The 27913-nt window shown below is 38.4% G+C and overlaps 1 protein-coding gene across 1 annotated transcript in view; it reads right to left on the bottom strand.

The window, feature by feature from the left end:
- The window catches only part of GALNTL6 (polypeptide N-acetylgalactosaminyltransferase like 6), a 994726-nt gene that overhangs the window by 153969 nt on the left and 812844 nt on the right, over nucleotides 1-27913 (bottom strand). The window contains exon 7 of the mRNA XM_008000268.3: nucleotides 5285-5402. Coding sequence (XP_007998459.2) covers nucleotides 5285-5402 — 118 coding nt within the window. The remainder of the gene's footprint in view (nucleotides 1-5284; nucleotides 5403-27913) is intronic.

The raw sequence follows: 27913 nt of genomic DNA, 5'->3' as shown, positions 1-27913 counted from the left end.
TAATAAATGGCTATTATTAAAAAGTAAAAATAGAGGCCGGGTACGGTGGCTCGCGCCTATAATCCTAGCACTTTGGGAGGCCGAGGCAGGCAGATCACCTGAGGTCAGGAGTTCAAGATTAGCCTGGCCAAAATGGGGAAACCCCATTGCTACAAAAAATACAAAAATTAGCCAGGCATGGTGGCAGGTGCCTGTAGTCCCAGCTACATGGGAGGCCGAGGCAAGAGAATTACTTGAACCTAGGAGGTGGGGGTTGCAGTGAGCCAAGATTGCACCATGGTACCAGCCCGGGCAACAGAGTGAGACTAGATCTCAAAAAAAAAAAAAAAAAAAAGGTAAAAATAGAATACGTCAGCAGGGCTGCAGAGAAAAAAGAACACTTATACACTGTTGGTGGGAATGTAAATTAGTTCAGCCACTGGGGAAAGCAATTTGGAGACTTTTCAAAGAACTAAAAATAGAACTACCATGCTGGTGGTTGGTTGCTGGTTCTAAAAATAGAACCCAGCAATCTCATTACTGGGTATATGTCCAAAGGAAAATAAATCATTGGAAAATAAACCATTTTACCAAAAGACACATGCACTCACATGTTCATTGCAGCACTATTCATGATAGCAAAGACATTGAATCAACCTATGTGCCCATCAATGGTGGACTGAATAAAGATAGTGTGGTACATATACACCATGGAATACTTCACTGCTATAAAAAATGAACAAAATCATTTCCTTTGCAGCAACATGGATGCAGCTAGAGGCCATTATTCTAAGCATATTAATGCAGTAACAGAAAATCAAATACCACGTTTTCATTTATAAGAGGAAGATAAGCATTGGGTACACATGGAAATAAATAAGAGAACAAAAGTCATTGATCACTACAAGAGGGGTGGGGAGTAGGGGGTCAATGGTTAAAGAACTACCTATTGGATACCATGCTCACTATCTGGGTGATGCATTCAATTATAACCCAAACTGCAGTAGCACATAATATTCACTTGCAACAATCCTGCACGTGTATCCCCTGAATCTAAAATAAAAGTTGAACTTAAAAATAGATACTATAAAATAATACAAAAGATCAATGAACTGTAAAATTGATTTTTTTTTTTTTTTGAGACAGAGTTTTTTGCTCTTGTTGCCCAGGTTGGAGTGCAATGGTGCAATCTCAGCTCACTGCAACCTCCGCCTCCCAGGTTCAAGTGATCCTCCTGTCTCAGCCTCCTGAGTAGCTAGGATTAGAGGCATGCGCCACCATGCCCAGCTAATTTTATATTTTTAGTAGAGCCGGAGTTTCACCATGTTGATCAGACTGGTCTCGAGTTCCTGACCTTGTGGTCTGCCCGCCTTGGCCTCCCAAAGTGCTGGGATTGCAGTTGTGAGCCACAGCGCCTGGCCAATTTTTTAAACAGATAAACAAATGTAACAAATCTTTAGCTAGACTAAGAATGGAGGAGAGAAGACTCAAATAAATAAAATCAGAAGTGAAAAAGGAGACATAACAACTGAGACCTCAGAAGCACAAAGGATTGTTGGGGACTATTATGAACAACTATACACCAAAATATTGGAAACTTAGAAGAAATAGATAAATTCTTGTAAATACACAACCTATGAAGATTGAACCATGAAGAAAAAGAAAACCTGGGCCGGGCGCGGTGGCTCAAGCCTGTAATCCCAGCACTTTGGGAGGCCGAGACGGGCGGATCACGAGGTCAGGAGATCGAGACCATCCTGGCTAACACAGTGAAACCCCGTCTCTACTAAAAAATACAAAAAAACTAGCCGGGCGAGGTGGCGGGCGCCTGTAGTCCCAGCTACTCGGGAGGCTGAGGCAGGGGAATGGCGAAAACCCGGGAGGCGGAGCTTGCAGTGAGCTGAGATCCGGCCACTGCACTCCAGCCTGGGCGACAGAGCGACACTCCGTCTCAAAAAAAAAAAAAAAAAGAAAACCTGAAGAGATCAATAATGAATAATGAAATCAAAGCAGTAATAGTCTCCCAGCGAAGAAAAGCCCAACACTTGACGGATTAATTACTGAATTCTACCAAACTTTTAAGGAAGAACTAATACCAATTCTACTGTAACTATTTCAAAAAATCGAAGAGGAGAGAATTCTTCCAAACTCATTCTATAATGTCAGTATTATCCTGATACTTAAACTAGACAAGTACATACACATACAAAATCTATAGGCCAATATTCCTCATAAACATAGATGTGAAAACCCTAAACAAAACATAATTCAATAAGACATTAAAAAGAACATTCACCATAATGAAGTGGGCTTCATCCTAAAGATGCAAAGATGGTTCAACATATGCAAATCAATAAATGTGATATATCACACCAAGAGAATCAAGGATAAAAAGATTATGATCATTTTGATACATGCTGAAAAAGTATTTGGTAAAATTTAACATTCTTTTATGATAAAAACTTTTAATAAATTGGATGTAGAAAGAAAATACCTCAATATGATAAAAGCCATACATTACAAATCCACATGTAAAATCACACTGAAAGGGGGAAAATTGAAAGCTTTTCCACTAAGATTTGGAACAAGACAAGGATGCTCACTTTCAACACTTTTATTTAACCTAGTTCTGAAAGTCCTAGCCTGAGTAATTAGGCAAGAAAAAGAAACAAAGGGCATCAAAGTTGTAATGGAAGAAGTTAAAATATCTTTGCAGATGACATGATCTTATTTTTAGAAAAACCTAAAGACTCCACCAAAAGTTCTTGGAACTGATGAATTAATTCAATAAAGTTGCTGTACACTAACAGAAATCAATCTGAAAAGAAATCAAGAAAGCAATTCCATTTATAATAGCTCAAAAATACCTAAGAATAAATTTAACTAAAGAAGTGAAGTAATCTGTACAAACCAATGATGAAAGAAATCGAAGACACATAAAAAATGGAAAGATATACCATGGTCATTGATTGGAAGAATTAATACTGTCAAAATCTCTACACTATCTGAAATGATATAAATAATTAATGTAATCCATATCAAATTACCAATGACATTCTTCACAAGAGACAGAAAAAAAATCCAAAAATTTGAAGGGAATAAGAAAAGGACCTAAATAGCTAAAGTGGTCCTGAACAAAAAGAACAAAGCAGGAGGCATCACATTACCTGATTTCAAATTATACCACAAAGCTATAGTAACCAAAATAACATGGTACTGGCATAAAAACAATGCATACACCAATGGAACAAAATAGAGAACCCAGAAGTAAATCCATGCACTTACAGCCAAATTATTTTTGACAAAGGTGCCAAGAACATTCAATGGGGAAAAGTACAGTTTCTTCAATAAATGATGCTTGGAAAATGGGATATCCATAAGAAGAAAAAAGAAATTAGATCTTTATCTTTGATCATGTACAAAAATCAACCAAAAATAGATTAAAGACTTAACTATATGACCCCAAACTATGAAACTACTAGAAGAAAACGCTGGGGAAACACTACAGGACACTAGTCTGGGCAAAGAGTTTTTTGGGTAACACCTCAAAAGCACATGCAACAAAAGCAAAAAAAGACAAATTTACATCCAGCTAGAAAGTTTCTGTAGAGCAAGGAAACTATCAACAAAGTGAAGAGACAACCTATAGGATGGGAGAAAATATTTGCAAACTATCCATCTGACAAGAAAATAATAACCAGAATATATAATGAACTCAAACAACTCAATAGTAAAACCTCTCAAATAATTCAATTAAAAATGAGTCAAATACCTGAATAGACATTTCTCAAAGGAAGATATACAAATGGCCAACAGGTATACAAAAAATGTTCAACATTTTTAGTCATCAGAGAAATGCAAATCCAAACCACATTGAGGTTATATCTTATCCAAGTTAAACTGGCTATTATTTCAAAGACAAAAATTTAAAAATGCTGGCAAGGATGCAGAGAAAGGAGAATGCTCCTACACTGTTGGTGGAAATACAAAGTAATATGGAAATTAGGGGAAAGAGTATGGAGGGTCCTCAAAATACTAAAATAGAACTACCGTATAATCTAGTAATCCTACTGATGGGTATATTTTCAAAAGAAAAGGAATCAGTATGTAGAAGTGATATCTGCATTCCCGTTTTTTTTGTGGCGATGGTCTCAATAGTTACCTAAGTGTCCATCATTGGATGAATGGATAAAGAAAAGGTAGTATATACACACAATGGAATATTATGCAGTCATAAAAAGGAATGAAATACTATGATTTCCAGGAACATAGATGGAACTGAAGTTCATTATTTTAAGTGAAATAAGTCAGGCATAGAAAAACATCCCATGTCCTAGTTCATATGGGGAGCTAAACAAATTGATCTCATGGAGGTAGAAAGTAGACTGGTGGTTATCAGAGGCTGGAAATAGAAGGGAGTGGGGGTGGGGAGGGGGTAAAAAGCAAATTTGGTTAATAAGTACAGAAATACAGTTAAATAGAAGATATACGTTCTAGTATTTGACAGTACTGTAGTGATATAGTTTGGTTGTTTGTCCCCTCCAAATCTTATGTCAAAATGTGGTCCCCAGTGTTGGAGGTGAGGCCTGGTGGGAGGTGTTTGGATCATGAGGAACGGATTCCTCATGAATTAGGTTTAGCGCCATCCCCTTCCTGGTGAGTGAGTTCTCGTGAGATTTGGTTGTTTAAAAGTGTGTAGCAGCTCACCCCTGTGTCTCTTGCTTTTGCTTTCACCATGTGACATGCTGGCTCCCTGTTGCCTTCCACAGTGATTAAAAGCTTCCTGAGGCCCTTACCAGAAGCAGATGCCAGCACCACCTTCTTGTGCAGCCTGCAGAACTGTGAGCCAATTAAACCTCTGTTCTTTGTAAATTACTCAGTCTCAGATATTTCTTTATAGCAATGCAAAAATGGCCTTACACAAGTAGGGAGATTATAGTTAACAATAATTTATTGTATATTTCAAGATAGCTAGAGGAGAAGAATTGTAATATCTCCAACACAAAGAAAAGATGAATGTTTGAGGTGATGGATATCCCAGTTACCCTGATTTGATCATTATGCACTGCATACATATATCAAAATTTCACATGTACCCCACAAATATGTATAATGATTATATATCAAGAAAAATAAAAACAAAAACCAAAAAAGAAAGAAACGACAAGAGCTCACTTGGGAAGGTGACATGTCTATTATCATTATTAAGTCATCCCAGAACATAGGTCATAAAGCCACATGCTGATATGCTATCAGAATTGTCAAAATTATGTAGACATAGTGTGAAGAGGGTCTTGGGGCTTACCTTAAAAGAGATTTCATACTGTTCTCCGCCCCAGATTTCTAAACCTGGATCATAGCCACCCAACTCCCAAAACCATTTCCGATCCACAGCAAAGAGACCTCCAGCCATAACAGGAGACCTGTGAAATGAACAAAATAATCTTTAAAGGACTATGAACATTACAGACAATGGCATTTTGCTTGGGAAAAAAGTAAAATTCAAGATATGTTGTAGTTGTCAGCCGTGTGGAATTTTCAGCACTGGTTTTCTGTAAGTGGATATAGGGTTCTCTTGGGTCTGTCACCAAAGTGGACATGGGTGGGGAGGGAGAAAAATTCTTGTGAGCATTAAATATTTGCAGTTCAGGTTTTAATGCAACAATTGCCCTGCAGAGCCACATTTGCTCCACTTGTTTATCATTAATGAGAAATACTACTACATGAGTAATAATGACCCATAAAGTGAGAAATATCACTCAATTTTATGGTTTTTCCCCAAAGTAAAGGGATCTTATTCTATCAGACAGATAAAAGTATTGAAAATGCTTTTGTAGACAATATCTGTGAGTAATCTCTCAGTATGCATTCACCAAGCATCTACTATGAACAGGTCATGTCCAATTTACAAACTACAAATCAGCTGGTTAGAATAAAATAAGCAACCAGAATTAGTTGTTTAATGTGCTAAAGTTGAAATTTAAACTAAGTCTTTTTATTTTATATATATTTTCAATTTCATAATATTTCATTTCATTTCATTTCAATATAATACATTTCATTATATTCTTTTTAGGCCTTCTCTGCCTTTTTAAGAAATATTAATTTTGATTAAATAATAATTTTCAAGTATTCCACTCCTGCTAGGATGCATTCATGTAATAAGATAATTATAACTACTTGGTGGGCCCTGCCCTAATGTTTTTGCAGTTCAAAGGTGTTCTTGTTTATTTATTTTTTGACTGCTCACTATGTGCTGGGCTAAAGGATAAGATCTATATCTAATTACCCTGATCAATCCTCACAGCGACCCTGTGAACAACAGACATCCCTATGCACGGTTCGAGGAATCATGCAGAAGAGGTGGAATGTTGCCCAAGACTGAGGCTAGTGTGTGGTGAGGCTGGGCTAGGGCTCTTTACCTCAACACTGTTTCTGTTTCAATGTTTGGAGGCGAAGAGAGATAACTAGATACAAATGGATATGAAACAGAGAACACCCTTATGCAGATCAAGCAAATCGATAAAAACACATAATTGATGTGACGGTTTTGAAATTTTTTGAAATAAAGGATATTTATAAATAACAGTACAACATTTTAAACGTTGATATACACAAAAAGATATGCATAACCATAGTAGACACCAATTTATTGATCAACTGAGAACTTAGTCTTGGTAATGCTTTATGAGCCACTTGGAGAACATAAACCTGAATCTGTCTTCAGTGTATTATATAATTCAAAGACTTTGCATGCTAAGATGGTACCTGATTTAATTACTTCAGTCTAGGAATTTTTTGAAGATGTAGGCTTGATGCAGACGAAGAGACTGCAAGACTGGAAGAGGGATTTAGGTTTTTCCACAGGAAAGTGGGCAGAATTCAGAAAATAATATAAAGAAACTCTCTCATGTAATTTTTTATTTTGTTTGTAATAAAAATCCAAGAATCATATGTGCCTTACTTTATCCCTCTCTCTAGCAGCCTGATCTTTTCCCATTTTTCACCCACTGAATTTCAGAGAGGAATTACAACTGAAGCTGCAACAAACTAGGATTGTAACATTTATCGGGTGCAGTTCCCCAAAGAACACTTTACGAATTGTAAGCATTGCTTCTGCAAGTGTTAGTTATAAGTAGTCAGAAATTCTCAGTCTTATTTAATCTGAACTGCAAATAGAAAAGTCCCAAGTCATACAAATATATTCTTATTTGATTGTGTAAAACATGAGACAAAGTGCATCAAAACTTACACCATGCACAATGAATCCCAAAACTAGAACTACCATAGGTATGGTGTTAAAGATAGTGGGCAAGAAAAATTCTAGGTTGGGTTTTTATTGCAAATTGTCAGAAACACAATAATCTTGTTTTCTTAATAAATTTATAAAAAACTCATGCAGTGTATCTCAGGTTATTTTAGACATATAATAACACAAATTCAGATGGATCTCCTGTACCTTTATTGATGTTCCTACAAAGACCTAAATAAATTAGTATCTCCTGTCTTGATTGGTGTGAATGACAGGTAAGAAATAAACTTTTTATTTACTGTATTTATGTCTTTACTCATATTTGTCCATGAGTTTTAAAAGCAGCTTAATTGTTGTGTAATTGACATACAATTGATTGCACATATTTTAAGTGTACAATTTGATAGATTTTGACTTCTGTGTATCTCCATGCATCCGTCACTGAAAATGGACCTATCCGTTATTTGTCAAAGTTTCCTCATGTCTCTTTGTAATCTCCTCTCATTTCCTTCCAACAGGCAATGACTGATCTGCTTTCTGTCACTGTAGATTAGTTTGCATTTTCTACAATTTTATATATATAGAATTATACAGTATATATATTTTGGGGGGTCTGGCTTCTTTCATTCAGTATAACTATTTTGAGATCCATCCATGCTGTAGCATGTATCAATTGTTCATTATTTTTAAATTGCAGAGTAGTATTCTATTTGCATGAATTTACCGCAATTGATTATCCATTCACCTGTTAATGGACGTTTGGGTTGTTCCCATTTTGGGACATTACAAATGAAGCTGCCATAAACTTTGTGTACTAATCTTTGTGTGGATATGTGCTTCCATTTCTCCTGGAAAAATTCCTAGAAGTGGAATAACTAGATCATGTAGTAGGTATGTCTAATCTTTCAAGAAACTGCCAAACTGTTTTCCAGAGTGGCTGTACCACTTTCTATTCCTGGAAGCAGTGTTGAGTTCCATTTGCTTCAAGTCCTCACCAATACTTGTTATGGTCAGTCTTGAAGTTTAGTCATGATAATAGGTGTATAGTGGTATCTTCTTTTGGTTTTATTTTGCATTTCCATAATTATTAATAATATTAACATGTTTGTATCGTTTCTGTTTTTTCCTAGTAAGTCTGACTAGAGGCTTATCAATTTTGTTAATCTGTCGAAAGAACTAACTTTTGGTTTCATTGATTTTTCTCTATCGTTTTTCTGTTTTATATTTCATTGATTTCTCTTTAGTCTTTATTATTTTAATCCTTCCACTTACTTTGGATTTAATGTGCTCTTCTTTCCTGGTTATTTAAGGTGGAAACTGAGATAACTGATTTGTGACTTTTTAAAAATATAGGTGTTTAGTGCTATAAATCTCTTCTTAACTATTGCTTTAGTAGACTACTACAAATATAAGAATACATCATGTTATTTTTTTCATTCAGTTCAAAATCTTTTCTAATTTCTCTTTTATTTTTTGACATATAGGTTATATAGAAGTATATAATTAGTTTCTGAATATTTGGGGAATTTTTTGGAGATCCTTTGGTTATTAATTCCCAATTTAATTCCATTGTGGTCAGAGAATATACCTGGTATGACTTGAATTCTTTTAAATTTATTGTGACATTTTAATGGCCTAGAATATGGTTTATCTTGGTAAATGTTCCATGTATATTTGAAAAGGATGTGTATTCTATTCCTGTTAGGTACAGTGTTCTACAAATATTTATTAGGTCAAGTGTTGTTCGAATCTCCTATATTCTTGTTGATTTTACATCACCTTGATGTATCAATTACTGAAAGAGGGGTATTGAAATCTATGACTATATTCTGGATTTGTTTATTTCTTCCTGCTATTCTGTCAGTTTTTTGCATCATGTTTCTGTAGCTCTCTTAATAGGTGCATACATGTTCAGGCTTTTTTTGTTGTTGTTCTTGATGAATTAACTTTATTATCGCTATGAAATGACTTTTATTATCCCTAATAATATTCTTCACTCTGTCATCTATTTTGTCTTGATATTACTGTAGTCACTCCAGCTTTATTTGGATTTGTGTTATCTAAATACTAGTATTTATAACTTTTTCTATCTTTTTACTTTTAAACTCTTTGTGTCTTTATGCTAAAAATAGTTTTCTTACGGGTAACATATACTTGCATCTTGCATTTCAACTGTGTTATTTAGATCACTTACTTTCAATATTATTCGTGTGTTTAGGTTGAAATCTATAATCTTCTTCTTTCTCTTCTATTTGTCTCACCTGTTGTTTTCTTTCCCCTTTTTTTGTCTTCCTTTTGATTAACTGAATATTTTTCATAATTTCATTTATTATCCTTTTTGACATAACAGTACTCCTTGTTTCTTCATTTTAAGTGGTTTCTTTGTTATCGTAATGGTTTATGGCATATATCTTTCTTTTATCACAGTTGATGTTCCAGTGATATTATGTCACCACACATATATTATTAAAAGCTATTGAGAGTATGGCTGCATTTCTCTTCCCCCAGTCTATGTCTTTGTTATCACACATTTTACTTTTACACATGTTTTAAATCCCCATGTTGTATTATTATTATTTTTGTTTAATTGGCCAATTACCTTTTAAAAAGATTTAAATAATATTTTATTAGGAACACCATTTTGTATAGATGAAATTATATTATGAACACCTTTTCTGTATTCTGTTGGAAATAAGTGGCTCTAAGGAAAATTTAAATTGTGATGTATTATGCACAACTGAGTTTGTGGATTAAAATTCATACTCCACCACCACAATAGGAGTTAACTATTATGCAGTGTTGTACTGAAGTTAACAAGGATGACTGCTTCCCTCATATATTAAAGATAAAAGATTTTAATGTGTCACACTGTTTTTTCATTAGAGGAAATGAAAAAGAGTGGTTTATTAGTTTGAGCATGTTCTTCCAGTCTTTTGCTTTAAACATAATATTAATGACTTGAAATTTTAGCTATGGGCTCCATTGCCTACAATCTCTCACTTGTTTATTTTCACATTGTTTGTTTTCTTGCAAAATATTCTTGCTATTTTTGTTTCCCTGAAAGTGTTAACACATTGCAAGTGTGTTCTACTGTGGCTCTGTGTCCATGTAACTTTTAACATATTAATGTACTTTATGAATATTGCTCACAATATCACAAATCAGGCTTTGAGTTTTGCTACTAATACAAACCTGTTATCCATGAGATGCCTTTTAAAATTAATATGATCATGAAGCAACATGTTCTTACTGAAGATTTTTTATTCTACAGGCCATAGAAATACATGACTTTTCTGAATATTTAGTAGAAATCAATTTTCTATTTTATGTTAAGTCTGTTAAATAAGGTAATAAATATGCTTTCCTTTTTACTTATGGTAGACTAATTTACTTTTCTATAACAATTTTTATATTCTAAACTTAGCTAAATTTTAAATTAATGAGGCTATACAGTAAAGTGTACTAAAACTATTCTTTATTCGGTATCAGCAAGAAACTCTTTATGTTTTCATCTGTGAATGCATTTTTCAAAGTGTGTAGTTGGTCATCTTCTCTAAACCAAGATACAGTACTTAATGCTTGTAGCCTTGAGTGACTTCTACAGTATTCTAAGGAGTTGTTGATCTTCCTAATATTCTATGTTTCACATATTGACTCTTTATGCCGTAAATGAAAAAAATGGTGGAGTTTAATTAAAAAAAATTATCTAGGCTGGGCGCAGTGGCTCAAGCCTGTGGTCCCAGCACTTTGGGAGGCCGAGACAGGCCGATCACGAGGTCAGGAGATCGAGACCATCCTGGCTAACACGGTGAAACCCCTTCTCTACTAAAAAATACAAAAAACTAGCCGGGCTAGGTGGCGGGCGCCTGTAGTCCCAGCTACTCGGGAGGCTGAGGCAGGAGAATGGCGTAAACCCGGGAGGCGGAGCTTGCAGTGAGCTGAGATCCGGCCACCGCACTCCAGCCTGGGCGACAGAGCAAGACTCTGCCCCGAAAAAAAAAAAAAAAAAAAAAAAATTCTCTGGCTTATTTTTGCCTACTTTCTCACATTTTCAGATAACATTGTTTCAAGTTTTAATGGATCTTGTATAATCTTCGGGGATCAATTAATAAAAAATGACATTATATTGAAAGATAAACATATATAAATAAATTTATTAAAAAAATTACTTACTGTTAAAACTTAGGTTCAGTAAACTAAAGGAGACTGCCAATTTGACCTCTTAGAAAATAAAATGGCTCACAATTCCCATTCATTTCAGTGGCCACAGTGAGCATTCCGGACATGTGGCTTGCAATGTGAATTTGATCAGGAATGAAACGGCACAGTTTCCCTCAGGACTCAGTCAAGCCAAGTCTATAAGCATAAAGACGAACCACATAATTTTCAGTTATATAACCAGAAATCTTTAGTTGGCCCATGACTCAGAACACTTGCAACTAAAATATAATTATTTTCAACTGGAATACAATTGTGGAGTAAAATGATATTTCAGGTTAAAACACTGTTTTTAAACACTTTGTCCTTTGAAGTATGAAAGCATTGCTTAAATTAGAATTTTGAAAAGAGTGACTAAATAACTACAGATACATTCATTTGTATCATTTATCTTTAAAAATTACCATTTTTGTATAATTTGTTTACTTTTTATGGTGTCACGAGGTTCTATGGGGATGAGAGAGGACTATTGTTCTGGTATGCAAGGAGATGATCACTCTAGGGGCAAAGATAGAAGCTGTTCCTGGGCTGGGAGAAATGTGCCCTCTTTGGAAGGCCAGGATGCAGAAGTGGAGGAAAAAATGGATTCCAATCATAGAAGGCTGTGCTTTCTCCTGACTCATCCATCTTGGAACGACAGATGTATAATGGGAGAAATGGCTCAGATAGCATGGGAACTGAACAAATTGTGTAAGTGAAGAGGTTTCCCACCGAGTGCCCAGGCCTGTGCCTGGAGACAGCAGTGCTGAGTAAATCAAGGGTTACTCTCTGCTCCATGGACTCTGAGGAAGTATTGAATAAATGAATGATCTATGTCTTAGCAGCATTTCACTTTCTACTTCTTCCACTAGACTGCACCAAACTGCTGGAATTTTTATTTTTTTAAATAGTAATAAGTGGCAACAACAGCGAAAATAGCAACAAACAGAGGTTTTCTGCTTTTCCTTCTGACAAACAAGAGTTAACTTGGATTGTATTCCAGGAATGAGGGGTTCTTTGACTTACCAGTAGAGGACAGACTCCCAAAGTAACAGCATTAATAAGATGGGGATCTCAGATTTGTTAAATCTGAACTAAATGGAATGCAACTCTATGTTAGATGGTAAGAATAATGGTCCCAGTGAATCGTGGCTTCGGTGTCTATGCCCTTGTGTGGTACACTCCTACACTGACTGACTTGGCCAGGTGACTTGGTATAGCCAACATCAACAAATGTGGTGCAAGCACAGGTCTTACGCACTGAGGCTTGCACCCGTTCTTACTGCTTCAGGAAGCCTGTTGGAGACATGTGGCCCAGATGACAATCAGCACCAACTACTAGGTATGCAAGTGAGATGGTCTTAGATCACCCAGCTCCAGCTGAACCACCAGATGCCCAGCACCCCATGAAAGACACTAGGTACAGGGCGACCAACTGTCCCGGTTTGCTTGAGACTGATGAGTCTCCCCAGATGCTGAACTTTTAGTGCTAAAACTGGGAAAGTCCCAGGCGAACAAGACAAATTGTTCACCCTATTTAAGAGAGCAACAGAACAACCATTTAGTCAAGCTTTGTCTGAATTTCTGACCCTAAGAACGGTGAACCAACCAAATGGTTGCTGTTTGAAGCCACTGAGTTCTGGGACGGTTTGTGGTATACCCATAGATGGCAGATAACAGACCGCATTTTGAGATTCAAGCTCTTAAAGGAAGATGTATTAGCATTCCCATTATGTTACTGACAGATGAAAACAGCTCTTGGTAGAGACAGGCTTTTGGGTAGTTTCTTTATTTCTAAAGTCTCTCTGAAATAGGCTAATTGTTTTGGGGTCATTTTGAAAAGTTCTCTGCACTCATATGCTAGGGTATATTGCAAAGCATAACTGGATTTACTGGATTTCAGAGCTTCTGAAAATGAAAGTGGAAGCTGCTCCTTAAAAATAAAAAAAGCTCTCTGTTTTCCTAGATTTACAAATGCAAATGCAAATGTTTAGAAAAGAGTTAGTAGAAAAGGAATAAGGCCAACTAGTTATCCAAAAGCAGGTGGCAGAATTATGACTCCTCAGCTTTTTGGATAAGATGAGGAAGAAAACAAAATTATAAATCATGGTACAAATTTTGTGCTATTTTGTACCATGATTTATAATTCTGTTTTTATCACACACATAATGACATATCATACTGTTATGGTTTAAAAGGTTTTATAAGATTGAATACGCTTTTTGCTGCTTACTTCATATGTAGAATAGTAGACTCCTCTGTGAAAGGATATAAAGACTTGATGGAAATCTTGTGTATGTCAGTACCAATTATATAAGGCATTAAACCAAACTATAGCCATAAATATTGTGTGAGGGCCTCGGTTTGATGTTTCAATTAAGCTGTTGGTTCTGAAGTGGCTCAGAATATTGTTGCCTCCATATCTTCAGTGGTTGGCACTGATCTTTATATGAGATGAAATTGAAAACTGTGGATGCCTCTAAAGGATTACATCAACAATGTTAGTGGGTTCAGGAGGTAAATAGATAAGATGCTGTAAAGATTTTTTCAGCCTTAGTCTTCTGTTATGTGACCAAGATGCTTTGTCCCTCAGTTACTTTTATGTGGTCAAAAATGTTTGTGTGTGTGTGTGTATGTGTGTGTGTGTGTGTTTATGTATGAGCAAAGGGAGGATCTAACAACAATGGAGGGTTCCAAAATTCCCTTCCTCGTTCCTACAGTGAGTGATAGATGGTTTCGCCTGGTGGATAGAGCTGATCTTTCCTGCTGTTCAGGGTGGATGGTAAACAATCTGCTGGGGTCACCACACTCCACTCCTACAAATGGCAGAACACATCTTGTCTCCTCTGAAGAAATCTCCTCAAAGGTGTCTGGGGACATACAAAGTGGAAATATGATGGCTTATTTTCTTAAGTCATTTCCTGTCCATTTCTCTCTGAGGAATGAGAAGGATTGGAACCTTGGCTTAAAGTATAGATTTGGGTTTCTTTTTATATTCCAAAATTATGCCCCTAGTCTAATTATTCAGCAATTCGTATTGGATTCATTCATTTCTAATTTCTAAGCAACCTTAGATTCACATTACATAATAGGATAATGACCTTGGTAATGTTTCAATTATTAATCATTTTCTTATGCAATCTCAGTGCAAACTCATCCTGCCTGAGAGGAGAAGTGAGGTCACATTAACACTAATAGCCAGATGACAAGGGTCTTTGGGTCCATCTGTGTGATAGCAGTGCTTCAGTGTTTTGCCCATTGGATTCTCCTGGTTTTCTGAGAGTCCCCAGGGATGTGACCATATCCTCAGAAACAAGTCTGCTCGTGCTTTTCTCCTCTGGCCCATGAAGTCACCTTGCTATGGTGCCTGTTGCCAGCCCCCTCCAGCTGGTAGCTGCTCTGCCAGCCGTGGTCAGACCCTGCTGCTCGTCCCCTGGTGTGGCCTTTCTGGGGAAGGTCGCCCTGGGACCTAGGCCTAGAGCTGTGTGTCCTGTCCTAGGCTTGAGTGCTAAAGTCACACTGCAAATACCCTGAGCTTCACAAAGTCTTCTGTCAAAACAGCTGTTTCTCTTTTGGAATTCACCTTGCTCTCCACAGGGGCCACCATGCAGTCTCTCAGGCCAGACGGGAGCAGATGCCATCGTGTCACCTTGAGGTTCCCCTTATTGTCTTTGCTCCTCTCCCAGCTTCCCAAATGCGTCTGTAATTCTTTAGCTTAAAAAAACTGCCAACCACACACCTAGCGACACATGTAAATAGATGCCCCAGGGTGTCACCAGCTTACCAGCACTGTCAGTCTCTGAATCCCAGTTTGGACTTAGCAAAGGTACCTAGCTTCTCTTACATAAAACATAGATTAGATCTCATAACATTATCAGGATGGGACTCTGAAACCCTCCTGTTTCCCACCTCATTTGTCCTCCAACATGACCTTTGCCCTTTTCTAAATCCATAATTTGGTACGGAGGGGTCCTTGAGACACTGACACAATGTTGATGAGTGCACGCTACTGGGCTTTAGCTTCCGCATCCCGTCTTAATTCTAGTCTGTTTCCACATTCCCTTACACTCTCCAACTAACACTGGAAGGATCCTTTCCCATTGCTCTCCCCTCTTTAGTCCAGGCTCTTATCTCTCCCATAAACACCAACATCAAAATGTGATGTGAAATGGCAGAGCAAATCACTGACTTCATCTGTACTGGAGAATGTTAAAAACTGAAAGTACCCAGCGTAGAGTGGAGGAGAGCCTTTCTTCTAGGATACAAATATAACTTTTCATTCATGGAATAAATGCTTGTTATTAAAATCCAAGCATGCTTGAAACTGCAGGAAAGCTTGTTTTATGCTTCATTTATTTAATACACATTTGACAGTTTCTTCTTATGAAAACATTACTCCTTCATCTTAGTAAGAAAGGCAAAATACGCTTTTTCTCTACAGCACTGATTGCAACTCAAAGGCAATTTTGATCTCACTTCCTGACACTTTATATCAAGCAAAAATTTACTGCATATGGCATGGATTTTTTAATACCTCTGATCAGCCCATTATCTTTTAATAAATTTATACTGTACATTTGCACCCTGCTTAATGACCTTAATTTCTTAAAAACAAAACAACAACAAAAAAAACAGGACCTGAGGAAAAGAGTTCTTAAGCAAAAAGTCTGTAACTATAACTTATCAAAAGTCTGGAAAACAGCATCACCTTATTAGCCCCTCTAGGTCAAGCCTATCCACAAAGAAGTTTCATCTAACTCTGACAGGAGGGAAAAACAGCACCCTTGTAATGTTCTATTTCTACCTGTCTCCCTCACGATCTATGGTGGCTTTGAAACACGTTCACAAAATCTTAAACCATTTCCGATTGAGAAGTGGGGTCTGTGTCCCTCGTTTTGAATCTAGGTGTGATTGTGGGTGCTCCGACCCATGGAGGATGGCAGCCTTGAACCCCGTGACTACCGAGGTGCTTTATGAAAGACCATGTAGCTCCTGTCTCGTTTGTTGGAACATTTGATCTTGTAGCTCTGAGTTATCATGAGAGAATTCAGCCTACATGGAAGCCACCAGGCTAGGAGGAAGCACTGAATGTTGAGAGTCTTTGTAACACATTAAGTAGCATGGTTTTGATTGGGAACTTCCAGTTGTTATTCTTTCCTCCATCATGGAGACTGGTGGAAGGGTCTTTCCTTGCATAAATGCAAACACAAAATTTTGTATAAAGATTCAAGGGAATTATAGATGCTCCTGGAGGGCCAATCCAACAAAGTTTATGAATCTTGGGTTAATAATTTTAGCCGGTATGTGACTGGGTACCACTGAATAATTTTAATGAGTCTAATACATGCAGGTTTCTGTTTTGATTGGAGTACTCGGATGGCATAGCGAGGGTGAGTTTCAGGGTGACAACACCAGAGCAGAGAACCCCATTGGGAGGTAATGGCAGTCCAGGAGAGATGAGGCACTTTTGCTAGTGCTGTGGAAACAAATATAAATAGGATGAATATTTAAGAGGTAAAATTGGCAGGATGTGGTGATTGACGGGAGAGGTGGGGAGGCATAGGCCTGTAACGAGTTAAGAAAAGAGGACATGCAGGTGTAACAGAAACAGAAAAGATAAAGCTAAGATTACAGTTTTGGGTCAGAAAGTAAGATCTGCCTACAAAGAAGTGAAATTTCTTTTCTCGTTTGACTCTTAAGCGGACTCCAAAAGAAATCTGGGAAAATGAGTTCCCAAAGTGTTTCCTGTAGTTACTCTTTGGAACAATCTCCTGAGGCTAAACAATGTGCTATTCTTTTTTGAAGGATAATTTATTTGGATGGATATTTCTGCATTTTTCTTTATTTAAAATCTCACTACACTGTAGTGCATCTTGCATTTTTAGGAGAAGATATTTACATTAAAACTCAAGCATGCTGATTTAGAAATCACATTAAAATAGAAATGCTTAAAATAATTGAGATGAGCAGAAGGTAATTAGAATAAACTTCTACTAATTTGTCCTAATTGAGGGGAAGGGCAGTCAAAATTCATCAAAATCAGAAGTACAGGATGCTGTTTTCATTCACATTTTTATCCTAAAAATAATCTGAGGAAAAAAAATAGTTTCTCCCCCCATCACATAATTGCTTCCTATTTCTGTTCTGCAAATTAGCATGAAGGATACATGTAATCAAAACTCTACTTCTTATGACCACTGTGGACACAAATCAGTGTGGTTATAGCAGAAATGAATCCCCAAATATCTCTGTATCTTTTTGTTTAGAATATACTAAAGTTGCTGGGCGCAGTGGCTCACGCCTATAATCCCAGCACTTTGAGGGCCGAGGAGGGCGAATCATCTGAGGTCAGGAGTTTGAGACCAGCCTGACCAACATGGTGAAACCCCGTGTCTACTAAAAATACAGTATTAGCCGGGTGTGATGGTGCATGCCTGTACTCCTAGCTACTCGGGAGGCTGAGGTGGGAGAATCGCTTGAACCTGGGAGGTGGAGTTTGTGGTGAGCCAAGATCACGCCATCGCACTCTAGCCTGGGTGAAAGAGCGAAGTTCTGTCTAAAAAAAATAACAAAAACAAAACAAAACAAAACAAAAACAAACAAACAAAAAACTGTACTAAACTTTACCAGTCTCTCCTAACTGACCATTGAGAAGCAATTGTACTATTTGCCTTGAAGGACAATTTTGAGTGTTATTTCTCAACTTTTACATATACAATATAACACACACACACTCACATGAACACACACACATCCTAGAGTCAGAGACTATAGATCCTACTGTTCCCTCTGTTGGGCTAAAAAGTGTGAATGTGAAGCCTGGAACATGCATGCCTAAAGTATGGAAAAAGAATGAAGGAAAAGTAGATCAGTATAGCCATATCTAAAGAGCCTGTTTGCTGGGTCTATCTCCTGCTTGGGAAGACTGAGACACAGGAGGGCATGTAACCCTGCTTCTGTCGGGGCACATTCATCACTCACAATGGAGTTTCTGAAACCAGGTAAGAATGTGTTCAACTTGTGGGGAGGCCAGTTTGAATGTTCAACAACCTGGAGGAAATAAAATAAAAGCTTTATTTTCATCTTTATTATCTCCTGAGGAAGGGGCAAAAAGGAGTTGTTTTAGAAGGCCTGGCCCTGGGCATGGCTTGGGACCAGAGGTAATTAGGGTATGGAGCAGAAACTCTGAGAAGAGAGAGAGGCAAAGCCTTCCCCCAATACCCTCTTACTTAATTTTTTTTTTTTTTTTTTTTTTGGCATTTGTAGTTGTAGCCTCCCAACTCTGTGAGCCAGCAGATGAAATACTCTGGGTCTGAACAAAACATGTTTGTAAATCATTTGTAAGAATATCCACATTTAATGTCAATATGAAACTGTACCCTCAATTGTCCTTGTCTCTTTCCAACTTATTTTTAGTGGGTCCAGAGAATAACATACAAGTTTACATGGAATATACTCCATGACACTTTCTGAGTAAGTACTTTCTTATTTTAATCCTGGTCACATTTCTCTAATAATCCTGAGATGAATTTATCATGTGCTTGTAATGTCATTAAAGATTTATCATCAGTAAACCAGGTGTCTCTGTCATAGGCTGGTCTGAACTGTTCAACTATCTCCAAATCAGAGCAGGAACTGCTTTGCTCTGTAGCTCACACTGCCCTGTAACCTGTTCTGTTGCAGCTGAAAGTTTTGAGGAGCAAACTTTTCATTTCATATCAAACCTATAAAACTATTCCTCATAACAGGGACCAAAGAGAGAAATGCACACAGGCCCTGGGCCAAAGCGAAAGGCTATTACTTGAAATAGTCTTGTGTTGTAAAATACAGAAGAAATGGATTCTTTGCCCTGACGTCATAAAAAAATACTTTACAATTTTAAACCCACCAGTAACAAAAACATGTACAATTACAGCAGTAAAAGGACAATATAGAAATTTGCTCAGGCTGGACATGGTGATTTAAGCCTGCAATACTGGTGGTTTGGGAGGCTGAGGGAGGAGCATTACTTGAGGCCAGGCTTTCAAAATCAGTCTGGGCAACATACTGAGACCCATCTTTAAAATCAAATAAAAAATTAAAAAGATTAAACGATAAATTTGTTCAAATAGTAGGCTCTTTTTGACTCCTAGGATCTTTATGATCCTTAAATGTTCTTGTGGTTCCCAGGAAAAATACTTAGGCGTACTCTGGAATTTCTATCTTTTACAAACATCTGATGATGATGATAATGATGATGATAGTAAAGGTCACCTGGACCCATGGATTTCAGAGCAAATACCAGGGTGTGTGGACTGAGGGAAAAGAAGAAGGGAATTAGGAAATGAAAGAAGTGAAGAACAATCCACTCCGTGTCATGAGTGGGCTATGTCATATCTTTGTCTATTTGGATGAGTCTTTCCAGAGCCTAAGAAGGGGTGACTAACACATGTGAATGTATTGATTAGTTTATGCAGGGATCAATTTCTCCATTTCTAGAGTAGAGGGTAGAATCCACTTCCTGGGAACCAGACAGAATGAGGTGGAGGAGGGAATTGTTCCCAGAGAGAAATCAGGGTGTGGGTACCAGAAGATGGTAAAATGATGTAGGCTGGCATCTAAATGGAAATATACTATAGTCTTTTCTCACGAGTAATTCTACCTTAGATAACATTGGAAATAGTTTCACATTATGTTGAGAGTGAGTGTTAAGAACTGAACACAGAGCAGTGGTTAGGAGCCTAGACTTGGGAACCAGACTGATGTGGGGATGGAAAAGCCCACTCCCCTTTTCTCATGGAGAAATCCCACCTCTACATGCACTTTATGCTTCAGATCTTTCTGAATCAGGTCATGCCCTTCTTGGCCCCTTTCCTTTTTCTGTCTTTTTCTCCAGCTCTCTTGTAGATCTTTCCTGATGCACACTCCTCCAAGAAATCAAATATACCCAAATCTGTGTCTCAAGCTGTGCTTTCAGACAACTCCACCTGTGTCAGTTTTCTTACTGTTTATTATTTATTTTAGGAATTTATATTAGGTGGATTTGATTTATATTCATCATTTTAAGCCTGTCTTCTTAAATATTTTGTATTTTAAACTTACTAGTGGCCAGAAATTATTTGCAGTCGAATTCTTCTGTCCCCTTGACAGAATACAATTTTCTTATCCACACTTTCTGCTTTTTAAAGACAGCTCTATGCCTTCCAGCATAGAACATTCTCAAATACACCAAAGAAATCAATTATTTGGAATTAGATCTAGTATTTAATGTCTGCACAATTAGTGGAATGCCAGGATATAACTACACATTAGCAGGTTGTCATGGAGCTTGTCAGCCTGATAGATTGTGGTATGCTGAGAGGTAATGGCCAGAACAAATTTTAGAAGGAAGGGTTGTGTTCCTCAGTTCATTTGTTCAGTGCCCTCCAGTTCCAGGATTAAAAATAGGAAGGAAAAGCAAAAAGGAAAAAGTGCTCAGTATTTTATATTTGTACAGTACTCCATGAATGGCCTTCTATATACAATTTCATCTGATGCTTAGACCAGTGATGAAGTACAGAGCGTTGTTCTCATATGGGAATTGGGTCCTACGGGTGCCCAGCACAAGGTGCTTCCATTAGAAGTTTCAGAGACAGGTCCTAATGCAGATCAGCTAATTCCCAGCTTGGTGCTCCTGTTATATTCCACCAGTGAAATAGCTAGATAAATTTACATTTCTATTTGCCCTAGTAATTCTTGGAATTTATAGAGCTTGCAAAGATCCACTGGTGCATTGTTCTGAAGTACAATAGTATGCATCTTAAAAGCAAGTTTTCTCTGTTATAAAAAGGCAGACAATTAACATTTCAACTGCCTGCATTCTTTCTTCTTAGGAGATTTTTATATCATATATTTATATCCTTTTTAATCTCCCTAAATTTTATAATGTTTTCCTCTTCCTAGCTCCCAAAGATGCTGAGAAGATAAAGTGTGAAAAATGATCTTCCATGTGCTTTGACCTACTCGGAGGCAGGGTCTTCATTTAAGCTGGTGGTATTAGCTCTAAGAACCTGTGATTATTGCATAGTGTTGTGATGGACTTTGCAGGATTTGAATCATTTGTCTATATTTATGCATCCCTTCAGGCATTGTAAATTGCAGTCGCCAGGTCACCCCTGGCTTCTAAATATTCAGTTTTGGCTGTAAATAGAATATAAAACTGCATGTAGCTCATTCTATTCACTGCTATGTTCTGGTAATACAAAAACAGAGCCTGAAGGATCCTCTTCTGGACTTTGTAATATGATGTTTATTAGCACACCCTTGGGGTACTAAATATGCAGAGCATGTGTGGAAAAGAGGACTCTCCTCTTAGTTCTGCCTGTGCATCAATTTATGTTAAGCACTGTCTGAACTTAACTGTGTGTTTCAGGTGTTCTTACTCTGCTGCCACTCCAATTGGATGGTTCAGATAACCATATTCCGAAGGTATGCTTTCCTCCCTGTGTGGTCATAATGTTCTCTGTTCCCTACAGCTGAAAAAGAGAAAGCCATTCATTTTGCTGAATGTCGTGGGTCACAGGTATACCCGCCTATGCTACAAAGATAGGGAAGTCTGGCCATGCGATGAAGCCTGATATTGTCTGGAGAATTAAAACTTTGCTGTTGGCCTTAGTGGTGAAGAACATGAGGTGCTCAGAAAGCATTGTGTGTCTTCGTCTCCTTTGCCCTCACCACATTGGACAGGTGATGTAGGCTGAGACTTACATGGACAAATCAGCAACACCAGGAAGATTTCACTTTATTGCTGTTTAGGAAGCCCATTTTCCCGCTTTCATTTTTCTTCCTGCCACCATGCTCCTATGCCCTGATGCAGAAAGATAGAGACTTCTTCTTGCTCTGGAGACCTGCCAGCCCTCTTCAGTTTTCTGTCTTCAGATGTACCATCTCTGTCCTCTAAAACCACAAACACCTCCTTAGCGTCTACTAAGCGATGTCAGGAAGTGCACCCCATAGTAGACTCGTCACTTTATAGCACCGGTGGCAGACATATTCGTTACAATATAACTATAAGTAGGGGGGATGTTATACGCTTCTTGTCCTGGGCAGTCCTGGTTTATGCTTATTGCCCAGGGTAATGATTAATAGCACCCTCTTTTATTCTTAGGAGTGTTTCCTTTTGGGCAACAAATTAATGAATGTCAAGATTAGCATACTCAGAAGATTCTGAAAATTCCATTTCTTCCAGATAGCTTTCTCAGACCTTTAAAGACAGAATGAGGGACCCCTTCTACATATTTCCATGAAGCTTGGAGACACACCTGTCTATTTGCTCTTCCACTCTAAACTATATCCTCTCTGAGGACAAGACCTGGATTCTCAGACATCAATTTATTCTCATTTGCCATAGGACTGACACATAGCATGCACTCCATTTTAAATTCATAACACAAGCCCATACTATAGACAGGGATGTGGATCAGGGAAAATGGTCTAGAGAAAGATGTGCCTGTCAGGGCCCTGAAGGGTGAATGGGAATTGGTCAGGGAAAAGACAGGGCAATTCAGACAGAGCAGCAGCATCCTCACTGCAAGAGGTAGGAGGAACCACAGGACATGGCAGAATCTTTGGGTGTGAGGGCCAGGGCAAAGGTGAAGCGAGGAGGCAGTAAGTGCAGGCTGGTTGAGCAGAGGGACCATGTGTAATGCTGAGGAGTTTGGACTTTGTCAGGTAATGAAACAATAACCAACAATGATCCACATCTAACTATACGCCAGACACTGAGCTAAGTGCTTTGCATATTTTGTCTCAATCTATTCTCACAACTCCCCTATGAGTTAGATACAGTTGTTATCCCCACTGGACAATTGAAAAAACTCAGGTTAAAGAGTTTCAGTGATCTGACTGATGTCATATGGTTGTGTGGATTTGAATCAAGGGAGTGTGACACCAAAGCCTAGCCTATGCTCCTTCTCCTTCTCTCTCTCTCTTTCTCCCCACCTCTTTCCTCTCTCTCATATACACACTCACACACACCATCCCAGAGTCAACGAGGATTTACTGAAGGGCTTAAAGCTGGAAATGGCACCATCCAATTTCTATTTTAGAGAGGCTATGTAGGGAGATGTTTGGGATTCAAAGTTTGGAGCAGGATACCTGAGCAGGTATCCTAGGTGGGAAGGCTAAGAGGCTGTTACTGGCATCCAAGTGGGAAGGGTGAGAACCTGATCTAAGGTGAAGGCAGTAGGGATGGGAGGAAGGAAAGAGTCTGAGAGATTGTGAACACATAGGATCAACAGAATTCAAAAGAGAGATTGAAAATGTGGTTTCACTTAGCAGGTTTGTGTCTTTGGAAATCAGGTGGGTGGCAATGCAATTCCCTGAAACTAAGAGTCAGGCATAGAAACAGGTAAGATTATGAGTTCAGTTTGGGGCATGTTTGATTTGAGTTGTCTGTGCAGTATCCAAATCGAGTTATTAAATAGGTAGTAGAATGTGCAGGACTTGAGACTCTGGAGAAAGACGTGGGATAGTGGTACAGATGTCTGTAGACATAAAAGCCATCAACATAAAATCAGATGAAAAGACCTAGGATAAACACGGAGTGAGAACAGAAGAGGCCCAGGGCATGAGGAAACTAGAAGCTCATGAAGCAGAGAAGAGAGAGACAGGAGGAAAGTCAGGACAAAATCATGACACAGAAGCCAAGGGAAGAGACAGAGCAAGAGGAGGTGATATAAAATGGGTTAATGTGTCTTTTAAAAATTAATTAAACAGTGGTTTATGTGTATATTTTAAAAGTTTGCAAAGCTAAATTGGTACATAAAGGTATCAGAATTATAGTTGTTGTTCAGCCCATTAATCAAAAGTCTAATATTATCTGACTACTATAATGTACCTTAATTTAAACTTACTGTTCCCATTGATTTAAAGTTTTTGCTTTTGGGAAACAGAAAGCCTTCAGCCAAAATTTCCGCAAATGTCATCCAAACCAGATGTCACTTTTGACTCTACTGAGTGAGATTCTGAATATTATCAGGATTGTAGTCTTGCAGTGCTGTGCATGGGACTTTCTGAACAAACAGCGTTTATCTTGATGTCATCACCCCAGTTCATCTGGATCAAATAGTGCAGTGTTGGCATTTTTATGGAATGGGTCACTAGACCCAGATGAAGAAAAATGGAAGTTATTGTGCCCTAGTGCACCAGCCTTTTCTCTATGACAGCAGTTTTGTCCTTGTCCTTGATACAGATATTTGAAACACTCAAGTCTAATGAATTTTCTGCTCTGCCTGGAAATGTTCCCTTGGTGGCACATGGCAAACTTGAAAAAATATTGTAAAGGTTATCAAAGGTTAATAGTTTCTCAACTTCTTTTTTCTCTAGGAAGATAACAAAACCGAAATCCTTTCAGGCAAGTAGATCCAATAATGCAACTATGATTGTAACAGTGACACTCTAAGGCTATCGTTCCCCTGATAATTTGCCTTTATCTAAAAGTTTTACTTTATTTATGTTGATACCTGTCCCCTTCCAAAATAATTTTAAATACTTTTAATAAGAGGCATATATACAAACATAGTAAAGATAGAAATAGAACATCCAAGACCATGTCAAGGATGAAAGGAAACAAATATTTTATAAATCCAATCTAATGTATGTGATATGCCTTAACATCACATGTAACTTTGAGATTTCTAATAGATTAAACTAAGCTTTCTTTTAAGGATCTGGAAATATTGTTAATCAACATTTTCCCATTTTATCTTAAGCAGCCCTATAAATAGTTGACTGTATATTATAAGTGAAAAAAAACTGAAATAGAGATATCATGGCTTCTCCAAGGGAAACAGCAAACTGTTATATAAGCAGAATGGACCCATACAAAAATTACTTATGCCACCTTCTAAATAGGGATGGAGCATTCTTGATTAATTTCACAAATTGTTCTAGTACTTCTCAAATTATTCTATTTCTTCTTTCTTAGGGTTTTTCCAACACTGTAAGCTGTTCTTCAGCTTACTAGGTGAGCTCCATTCCACTTATTTATGATTCTGGCTAGGACAGGGGAGAAAGCATTGATGAATGCTATGGGTGGGTTACTGTGTGCTTTTAGGAAGGGGGGAAGGAGCAGATGAAGGGGAAAGGGTCTGAGAAGGAAGCATGTGCTGGGATTCTTAAGTTAGGAAGCAAGAGCTTGTTGGTAGGTGTATTAGTTTGTTTTCATGCTGCTAATAAAGACATACCTGAGACTGGGTAATTTATAAAGGAAAGTGCTTTAATTGACTCACAGTTCCACATGACTGGGGAGGCCACACAGTCATGGCAGAAGGCAGAGGAAGAGCAAAGTCATGTCTTACATGGCAGCAGGCAAGAGAGAGCATGTGCAGGGGAACTTCCATTTATAAAACCATCAGATCTCATGAGACTTATTCACTATCATGAGAACAGCATGGGAAAGGCCCACCACCATGATTCAAGTACCTCCCACTGGGTCCCTCCCATGACACACAGGGAATTATGGGAGCTACAATTCAAGAGGAGACTTAGGTGGGGACACAGCCAAACCATATAATTCCACCCCGGCTCCTCCCAAATCTCATTTCCTCATATTTCAAAACCAATCATGCCTTTTCAACAGTTCCCCAATGTCTTAACTCATTTCAGTGTTAACTCAAAAGTACACAGTTCACAGCATTAGCTCAAAAGTATACAGTTCAAAGTCTCACCCGAGACAAGGCAAATCTCTTCTGCCTATGAGCCTGTAAAATCAAAAGCAAGCTAGTTACTTCCTAAATACAATGGGGGTACAGGCATTGGGTAAATACAGCCATTCTGAATGGGGAAATTGGCCAAAACAAAGAGGCTACAGATTCCATGCAAGTGTGAAATCCAGTGGGGCAGTCAAATCTTAAAGCTCCAAAATGATCTCCTTTGAATCCATGTCTCACCTCCAGGTCACACTGACGCAAGAGATGGGCTCCTACAGCCTTGGGCAGCTCTACATGTGTGGATTTGCAGAGAACAGCCCCCTTCCTGTCTGCTTTCTTGGGCTAATGTTGAGTGCCTGTGGCTTTTCTCAGCGCATGGTGGAAGCTGTCAGTGGATCTACCATTCTGGGGCCTGGAGGACAGTGGCCCTCTTCTCACAGCTCCACTAGGTAGTGACCCCATGGGGACTCTGTGTGGGGGTTCTGATCCCATCTTTCCCTTATTCACTGCCCTAGCAGAGGTTCTCCATGAGGTCCCTGCTCCTGCAGCAAACTTTTGCCTGAACATCCAGGCATTTCCATACATCCTCTGAAATCTATGTGGAAGTTTCCAAACCTCAATTCTTGACTTCTGTGAACCTGCAGGCTCAACACCACTGGAAGCTGCCAAGGCTTGGGGTCTGTACCTTCCACAGCCCAAGCTGTACCTTGGCCCCTTTTAGCCACAGCTGGAGCAACTGGAATGCAGGGCACCAAGTTCCTAGGCTGCACACAGCAGGGGGCCCTGGGCCCAGCCCAGGAAACCTTTTTTTCCTCTTAGGCTCCTGAGCCTGTGATGGGAGGTGCTGCTGTGAAGTTCTCTGACATGCCCTGGTGACATTTTCCATGTTGTCTTGTTGACTAATATTCAGCTCCTGGTTACTTGTGCAAATTTCTGCAGCTGGCTTGAATTTCTCCCCAGAAAATGGGTTTTTTCTTTCTCTTTTTTTTTGAGATGAAGTCTCTCTCTGTCGCCCAGGCTGGAGTGCAGTGGTGTGATCTCAGCTAACTGCAACCTCCACCTCCAAGGTTCAAGCAATTCTTCTGCCTCAGCCTCCTGAGTAGCTGGGACTACAGGTGCGCACCACCATGCCTGGCTAAGATTTTTGTATTTTTAGTAGAGACGAGGTTTTCACTATATTGGCCAGGCTGGTCTTGAACTCCTGACCTCATAATCCACCCAGCTTGGCCTCTCAAGAGTTTTTCTTTTCTATCCCATTGTCAGGCTGCAAATTTTCCAAACTTTTATGCTCTTTCTCTTGAACACTTTGCCGCTTAGAAATTTCTTCTGCCTGATACCCTAAATAATCTCTCTCAAGTTCAAAGTTCGACAGATCTCTGGGGCAGAGGCTAAATGCCACCAGTCTCTTTGCATAGAAAGAGTGACCTTTACTCCAGTTCCCAACAAGTTGTTCATCTCCATCCTAGACCACCTCAACCTGGACTTTATTGTCCATATCACTATCAGCATTTTGGTCAAAGCCATTTAACAAGTCTCTAGGAAGTTCTAATCTTTCCCACATATTCCTGTCTTCTGAGCTCTCCAAGACTCTAAGAAGTTCCAAACTTTCCCTCATTTTCCTATATTCTTCTGAGCCCTCCAAACAGTTCCAACCTCTGCCTGTTACCCAGTTCCAAAGTCGCTTCCACATTTTTGGGCCTCTTTACAGAAGCACCCCACTCTGTCGGTACAAATTTACTATATTAGCCTGTTCTCACACTACTAATAAAGACATACCTGAGAGTGGGTAATTTATAAAGGAAAGAGATTTGATTGA

Source organism: Chlorocebus sabaeus, chromosome 7 (genome assembly GCF_047675955.1).
Source record: "Chlorocebus sabaeus isolate Y175 chromosome 7, mChlSab1.0.hap1, whole genome shotgun sequence".
NCBI classification, from domain to species: Eukaryota; Metazoa; Chordata; class Mammalia; order Primates; family Cercopithecidae; genus Chlorocebus; species Chlorocebus sabaeus.
The sequence above is the reverse complement of the archived record's forward strand: the minus strand, read 5'-3'. Positions and strand labels throughout refer to the sequence as shown.